An 8,457-nucleotide genomic window follows, 5' to 3' on the forward strand; every position below is an offset into this window, starting at 1 on the left:
CCTGTATTACATATAGCACTTGAGTTCAATTGTAATAAAACAAAAGGACATTTATTTAAGAAAGAGTAGAGATTCAGATAAAAACAAATATGAGTGATAGAAACAAATGGTTACATGTAAAACAAAATAATAAATTGTGAAGTATGGCCTACACTTATTAATAGTTACCTTTCCTAGCTAATAAAGTAGAGATTCTCACCCCAAAGTTCAGTCTTTTGCAGGACATGTTAGCCCCAAGGACCTAGGACCATGTCTTTCATGAATCAACCCTGGAACCCTCCTAAAGTGAAGGGATCCAGAGTGTCTTTCTCCACTCAGGGTATGTCTACACTACGAGAGTAGTTCGATTTTACTTAAATCGAATTTTTGGAATCGATATTGCAAAGTCGAACGTGTGTGTCCCCACTAAGGACAGTAATTCGACTTTGTGAGTCCACACTAACGGGGAAAGCGTCGACATTGGAAGCGGTGCACTGTGGGCAGCTATCCCACAGTTTCCGCAGTCCCCGCTGCCCATTGGAATTCTGGGTCGAGCCGCCAATGCCTTCTGGGTAAAAAAATGTGTCGAGGGTGCTTTTGAGTAACTGTCGTCATCCGTCCATCACTCCCGCCCTCCCTCCCTGAAAGCGCCGGCGGGAAATCAGTTCGCGCACTTTTCTAGTCAGTGACAGCGCGGATCCCACAGCACTGCGAGCATGGAGCCCGCTGCGAACATCGCTGCAGTTGTGGCCGTTGTCAATGCCTCGCAGCTTATCATCCACCTTTCCCAGAGGCAGAGGCAGATAAATCAGGCGAGGAGGCTACGGCACCGCGGTGATGGCCTGAAGTCTGAGAGTAGCACAGACCTGTCAGAAAGCACGGGACCCAGCGCCGAGGACATCACGGTGGCAATGGGTCATGTGGATGTTGTGGAACGGCGATTCTGGGCCCGGGAAACAAGCACGGACTGGTGGGACCGCATAGTGCTGCAGGTCTGGGATGAATCCCAGTGGCTGCGAAACTTTCGCATGCGGAAGGGGACTTTCCTTGAACTTTGTGAGTTGCTGTCCCCTGCCCTGAAGCGCAATGACACCCGGATGCGAGCAGCCCTGACTGTCCAGAAGCGAGTGGCCATAGCCCTCTGGAAGCTTGCAACGCCAGACAGCTACCGGTCAGTCGCAAACCACTTTGGCATGGGCAAATCTACCGTGGGGGTTGCTGTGATGCAAGTAGCCAAGGCAATCGTTGATGTACTGCTGTCAAAGGTAGTGACCCTGGGAAACGTGGAGGTGATCATAGATGGCTTCGCCGCGATGGGATTCCCAAACTGCGGTGGGGCTGTAGATGGAACTCACATCCCTATCCTGGGACCAGACCACCAGGCCAGCCAGTACATCAACCGAAAGGGCTACTTTTCAATGGTGCTGCAAGCACTGGTGGACCATAGGGGACGTTTTACAAACATCAACGTCGGATGGCCGGGCAAGGTTCATGACGCTCGCGTTTTCAGGAACTCTGGTCTGTTTAGACGGCTGCAGGAAGGTATTTACTTCCCGGACCACAAAATAACTCTTGGGGATGTGGAGATGCCTATAGTGATCCTCGGGGACCCAGCCTACCCGCTAATGCCCTGGCTCATGAAGCCCTATACTGGCGCCCTGGACACTGAAAAAGAACTCTTCAACTACCGTCTGAGCAAGTGCAGAATGGTGGTGGAGTGTGCTTTTGGACATCTCAAGGGGAGATGGAGAAGCTTACTGACTCACTGTGATCTCAGCGAAACCAATATCCCCATTGTTATAGCAGCTTGCTGTGTGCTCCACAATCTTTGTGAGAGCAAGGGGGAGACCTTTATGGCGGGGTGGGCGGTTGAGGCAAATAGCCTGGCTTCTGATTACGCCCAGCCAGACAGCCGGGTGATTAGAAGAGCTCAGCGGGACGCGCTGTGCATCCGGGAGGCTTTGAAAGCTAGGTTCCTGAGTGAGCATGGTAACCTGTGACTTTTAAGTTTGTGTACAGAGAAGCTGAACCTGCCCCCGTTTCTTTACCCAGTTAATGTTGACTATCCTCTCCAGTTACATACCCCCTTCACCCCCTTCCAACACACGTTTAGAAATAAAATCACTTCTACTTTGTTCATGAACACCGTTTTCTTTATTACTGTTTTCGCGGGAATGTTTTAAACCTGGGAAGCAGACTGTGGTGGGGAGGGGGTGTAGTGTAGTGACGCAAATGACGCTTCTAAACTCCAGGAATGACAGGCTCCGCAGTGGTGGACTGGTTGTTTCAACGGAGCCTGTCACCCCTCCTGATCGGGACTGTGTGTATGTGGGGGCTATGTGACTTTGTGGCAGGGGGAGGACGGTTACAGATCCCCTGCTGCGTGGCTCTGTGATCCAGGATAAGGACCGCTGCATAAGATCTGTAACTGCCCTCCCGCGCCACAAAGTCACAGAGCAACCCACCCCCCACCACAGAACATGAAAACCACCTCCCAGACTGACCAGGGTAACTAGTGACTGCACTGTGTATGTGCCCTGCTGCTGGACCTGCCCCCACCTATGTACCCTGCTAAAGGTGACTGTCCTGTCCAATTACCAACCCCCTTCCCCCCCTTCAGACAGACTCTCCTCCAAAAGAACATGATGGAAACAGTAATTAACAGAAACGTATTTTTTATTAGCAACTACACATGAAACTGGGGGGTGAAACTTGGACAGGGGCTTGTGTGAGGCGGGAAGGAAAGGACTTGTCAAATTTTGGGGAATGAGAGCCTTCTACTACTAGAGCAGTCTGCAGGGATGGAGTGAGAGTTTGCACGGACTCTGCCGCCCCTCCTTCTTTGGACTTTGGGTGAGGGGGGTATGGGACTTGGTGGCGGGGGAGGGCGGTTACAGATAGACTGCAGCGGGGCTCTGTCCTCCTGCCTCCGTTCCTGCAGAACATCCACAAGGTGCCGGAGCGTGTCCGTTTGCTCCCTCATTAGTCCAAGCAGCATTTGAGTCGCCTGCTGGTCTTCCTGCCGCCACCTCTCCTCCCGTTCCATGTGTGATCGGTGCATTTGGGACAAGTTCTCCCTCCACTGGGTCTGCTGTGCTGCCTGGGCTCAGGAGCAGCCCATAAGTTCCGAGAACATGTCCTCCCGTGTCCTCTTCTTCCTACGCCTAATCTGCGCTAGCCTCTGGGAGTGTGATGCCAGGCTAGGTTGTGAGACAGTCGCAGATGTGGCTGTGGGAATGGGAAAAAGGGAGTAAATTCCTCAGAAAGATAAATGTAGTTGTGAACAAAGAACATAGTCTTTTTCTGTGAACAAGACCATGCACAGCACCTATCACATGCGCACTCAGGACGAGGTCGAAGTCTCGGCCTTCGCATTCAGTGCCTGGGGTCTTGCACTGCAGATCTGAGAAGCGGGGCAGGACACCAGAATTTGTGCAGCAGGCAGACATGGTAAGCCGTAGACTTGTGGCTGCTTAAAACTTTAATAGTAGCACTGGCCTCCTTTCACATTGAAAGCAATGCCAGTCCCTGCTGCCAGCAATCCGGCAAGCAGGAACTCTGCCCCTGTCCCACCCCCTCGCGGCTGTCCCAGGGAAAGATCCCTGTATGCTGCCCCTCTCCCGCCTCCACCGCGTGGCTGCAAACCAGCGGTTACTGTTCTGTAAAGGAACGGGCAAGCAGTCCCAATACTAACATTCCCCTACCTAATTCAAAGCAGGTCACCATGAGCGACATCACCCTGATGAGGATCTCAGACACTGATAAAGAAAGAATGCTTCGGGAAAGCCTCCAAAGACCAGGGCCGTATGCCGCCATGCTCTGCAGGGCAATGATCCCGGAGTACTTGATTGTCTCCTGGCGCGGAAACGTTTCATACCATGGAGGACCCAATAAGGCCGCTCTCCCCAGGAACCTGATGCAAAGGCTTTCCAATTACCTCCAGGAGAGCTTCCTCGAGATGTCCCAGGAGGATTTTTGCTCTATCCCCGGACATATAGACCGCATTTTACTGTAGCTGCACTGGCAGGGACTAAACAGTAGAGCGGCTTGGGCAGAACAATCATGCTAAACCGGACATTGTTAGATTTTTTTTCAATAGTTGCACTGCCCAGGACTGAACCGTTAAGCGCCTAGGGCAAACTAATCATGAGAAACCCATTGTTGTTATTCTTAATATTCCTGTTCTGTTAAAAATAAATGTTTAGATGTTTAAAACACTTACTGGCTGATCCTTCCCCAGATTCTGTGTCCGGGTTAATGGCTGGGGACGGTTGGTAGGGGATCTCTGTAAGGGTGATGAAGAGATCCTGGCTGTCGGGGAAATCAGCGTTGTAAGCGCTGTCGACTGCCTCATCCTCCTCATCTCCTTCCGCATCTTCCCCGTCCGCTAACATGTCCGAGGAATCGGCCGTGGACAATATCCCATCCTCAGAGTCCACGGTCAGTGGTGGGGTAGTGGTGGCGGCCGCACCTAGGATGGAATGCAGTGCCTCGTAGAAACGGGATGTCTGGGGATGGGATCCGGAGCGTCCGTTTGCCTCTTTGGTCTTCTGGTAGCCTTGTCTCAGCTCCTTGATTTTCACGCGGCACTGCGTTGCATCCCGGCTGTATCCTCTCTCTGCCATGGCTTTAGAGATCTTCTCGTAGATCTTTGCATTCCGTCTTTTGGAGCGCAGCTCGGAAAGCACGGACTCATCGCCCCACACAGCGATCAGATCCAAGACTTCCCAATCAGTCCATACTGGGGCCCTCTTTCTATTCTGAGATTGCATGGCCATCTCTGCTGGAGAGCTCTGCATCGTTGCCAGTGCTGCTGAGCTTGCCACGATGTCCAAACAGGAAATGAGATTCACACTGGCCAGACAGGAAAAGGAATTCAAATTTTCCCGGGGCTTTTCCTGTGTGGCTGGTCAGAGCATCCGAGCTCGGACTGCTGTCCAGAGCGTCAACAGAGTGGTGCACTGTGGGATAGCTCCTGGAGCTATTAGCGTTGATTTCCATCCACACCTAGCCTAATTTGACATGGCCATGTCGAATTTAGCGCTACTCCCCTCGTTGGGGAGGAGTACAGAAGTCGAATTTAAGAGACCTCTGTGTCGAACTAAATAGCTTCGCAGTGTGGATGGGTGCAGGGTTAATTCGATGTAACGGCGCTAACTTCGACATAAACGCCTAGTATAGACCAGGCCTCAGTCTCTTGTTGTTATTCACAGATAGGGCACTCCCCTCAATGTCCTTTCATTCCTTTTCACTTCCAAGTAGTTTTGATGTTTATAGTTTGCCTTTGATGATTTTCAATTGACTTTTCTGGGTTGCTGCAAAGATAGACAATTGAGCAATACATTACATAATCAGCTAGCCAGGGAGGGGTGAAATTCTCTCCTGCTTGAATGGGCCTTCACTAAGACATGTGACTCTCTGGTAACTCACTTCACTTCAACACCACAAGACCATCAGTTTAAATATTCCTTAACTATTACCCACACACACATCTCACAATGGTTATGAGTATCAATCGGTTGCAAGCTTTCAGTAGAGACCTCACATGCTACCCTTTATGGATAAGTAACATGAAAGTGGTATATTAAGTGTAGTGACTTTGTCAGGTCTGAGACAGGAGTTGCTTGTAAAGAACAGTGAGCTTTTTGCCAGTTGGCACCACAGTAACAATGATCATATGCAAGACACTTGGGGCTAGATTCACAAAGGGGACTTAGGGCATGTCTTCACTGGCAACGTTAAAGCGCTGCCATGGCTTATGTCAGTGTTTCCCAAACTTGGGACGCCGCTTGTGTAGGGAAAGCCCCTGGCGGGTCAGCCCAGTTTGTTTACCTGCCACATCCGCCGGTCCGGCTGATCGCGGCTCCCACTGGCCGCGGTTCGCTGCTCCAGGCCAATGGGAGCTGCTGGAAGTGGCGGCCAGTACGTCCTTTGGGAAACACTGGCTTACATAGTCGCAGCTCTAAAAAACCCATCTCCACGAGAGGTGTAGCTACCAGCACTGACTGGTGCACTGTCTGTAATGGCACGGTACAGTGCTGAAACTTGCAGCGCTCAGGGGAGTGTTTTTTCACATCCGGGAGCGAGAAAATTTCAGCATTGTAAAGTGCCATTGTGGACAAGCCCTTAGGTGTTGCAAACTAGGTGCCCAGCTGGAGTTCCCAATTTTGACTTAGGTGCCCAGGCTCCCCGTACAATGCATAGGGAGAGTTAGGTACCTAGATAGGGATTCTCAGAAGCGAGCAAGGTGAGTAGCCAGAAGTGGCAAAAGCACCCTAAAAGTGTGTGTGTGGAGGGGTCACAGGCACCCAAGTCATAGCCCTGCCCCTGCACCACCCCTTCTCCCCAAGCCCCCACCCTCCCAGGCCCCATTCTTGCACTGCCCCTTCTCCGTGAGTCCCTGCTCTTGTGCTGCCCCTTCCCTGTGAGTCCCTGCCCCGCCTCTTTCCCCAAGATCCTGCTCCCATCCTGTGTCTTCCCTGCTGCTCTCCACCCTCGCCCCTCATCAGTCACCCTTATGGCCAGTAGAAAGTGATGGGGCCCATAGACCCCTAACTCCACCTATTCTGGCACACTTGTGAGCAGGTGAGATGCATTAGGGGCCTGATCCTCAAAGGAACTTAGGCATCTTGGCTCAGATCAAGTTAGACATCTAAATACCTTTGGGGATCTGGGCCAAATGGATCTGGGCCATAGGCACCTCCCTCCACTTGGGATTCTCAGCTGTGAGCCCTCTCCTTGAGTTAAGCACCTAACCCAGGACAGCCCTAGATATTGGAGCCTAAATATTGGATTAAGGGGATTGAGGAAGCAGTTAGGAGATAGATGAGCAAAGGAATTTAGGCTCCTAATCTCTCTTTAGCTAAATTTAGTTATTTGTAAACTGGGGTTAATAATACGTAGCTTTGAAAAATATTACAAGATCCTCAGATTAAAGGTTCTATGTAAGTGGAAAGCACTATGGACCTGATCCAAAGCCCACAGAAGTCAATTGAAAGACACCTCTCAGTTGACTTAATTGAACCTAAATTTCAGCCCCTATATTCTCATCATATTCTTTGTCATAATTATTGTAATCAATTAATTCATTTCCTATGCTATCTTCCCTTTAAATTAAGGAGTCCCCCTTCACCAAAATGGGCAGGAGACAAAGTAACTCTTAGTAAAGTAAAATATTCGTCTGGCCTCCATTAGCAATCAGGACATGTTCCTGGGATGAAGAACAGCAATTAGTGGTTAACAATGTTGTTGACAGATGTCAGCATACTGTAACAAAACAGCATTAGCTTAGATTACATCAGGGCAGAGTTGTCAAGGACTGAGGATTTATTATATGTCTAATGTGATGAAATATTGATGAAATATGTCACATTTTCATGTCAATAAAGCTATTGTTTTGCAAAGATAAACTACAGGCATATATACCACCGGATACACTTCTGAATATTTAAGGATGCTGTTGATTAAATCACTGTTTTTATGAGAATAAATGTAATTTCACAAATTGGGGTAGGATACATGGATGAAAAATGTCTTTTTTTCTCGTTACATTCTGGAATTAAAGTAAGGAAATGCCTACCAATACAGAATCCCATTGCTTTTCCTCTCTTTCTTCTAGTGGATTTACTTGTTGCAAGCTATCATGATTTTTGGAGAGGATAATAATGCAATAACCTTTGAGTCCAAGCACATTGAATAATTCCAGAATAACAACAAATACAATAATGACTTTACTGTATCTACTCTAATTGTAAAGATTCATGAGAAGTAAATACAATACATACTGAAATACACTAGAGGGAGCAACAGGAAAATGGTTGAAGGGAATAAGATGGCTTTAACTGTTGCATTTTTGTGAGTTTAGCTGAATAAAGAATCTAGTTGAATCCTTAGTAACTATTTGTTTAGCTCAGCTAAAGTATGGATGCTGTTAGTTATAGTTGAATTATATTTAGACCTGATTTTGTCCATGGTAATACACCACACCCTTCTTTAAAGGGTTCTTAACTTGCCCTAACAGTTTACTTTGAGGTTAAATCTGGCTAAATAAGATTTCAGCTCCAGGGACATACTTTCTTTTTAGAGAAGTCGTTTTCTCTGGCTGTAGCCTTACAGAACAAATACATAGATCTGGAAATGAGTAGAACTGGGCAAAAAAATTGATGACATTTAGAATTTAAAAATTCTTAAACAGCAGAAAAAAACACAATGAAGTTTTCATGTCATTTTCCCATTTTGAAATTAAATTAAATTTTGATTTTTAAAAAAATCTCAATTTTAGTGAGGAATGGGAATGAAAAACAGAAGAAACCCATTTTTAAAAATACTAGAAATCAGTTGTTTCAGACTCCTTTGTATGTATGTTTGTATTTATTTATTTTGTTTATAATTCAAAATAGCTTAGCTTTTAAGGGCATATTTTCAGTCAGGCGGAGGCCAGGCCTCTTTGATCTTTTTGTGCCCCCACAAATGAAATGT

At 47.9% G+C, this 8,457-nt stretch overlaps 1 protein-coding gene across 1 annotated transcript; it reads right to left on the minus strand.

The window, feature by feature from the left end:
• Window positions 1-2,202: 2,202 nt before the first annotated feature.
• LOC135973841 (myb/SANT-like DNA-binding domain-containing protein 2) lies at window positions 2,203-5,052 on the minus strand. Its single transcript, XM_065559007.1, has 2 exons — window positions 4,202-5,052; window positions 2,203-3,207 (listed from the first exon to the last, which is right to left on the minus strand). The coding sequence occupies exons 1-2, from the start codon at window positions 4,776-4,778 to the stop codon at window positions 3,086-3,088; spliced, it is 699 nt and encodes a 232-aa protein (XP_065415079.1). The 5' UTR covers window positions 4,779-5,052; the 3' UTR covers window positions 2,203-3,085.
• Between the last annotated feature and the right edge of the window lie 3,405 nt (window positions 5,053-8,457).

The sequence above is a fragment of the Chrysemys picta genome, chromosome 10 (genome assembly GCF_011386835.1).
Source record: "Chrysemys picta bellii isolate R12L10 chromosome 10, ASM1138683v2, whole genome shotgun sequence".
Taxonomy (NCBI): Eukaryota; Metazoa; Chordata; order Testudines; family Emydidae; genus Chrysemys; species Chrysemys picta.

Bases quoted from the DNA above. Each gene is read 5' to 3' on its own strand.
- LOC135973841 (XM_065559007.1), bottom strand. From the start codon at position 4,778: ATGCAGAGCTCTCCAGCAGAGATGGCCATGCAATCTCAGAATAGAAAG. The intron at 3,208-4,201 runs GTAAGTGTTTTA...CCATTCCCACAG, and splicing joins ATCTGGGGAAGGATCAGCCA to CCACATCTGCGACTGTCTCA.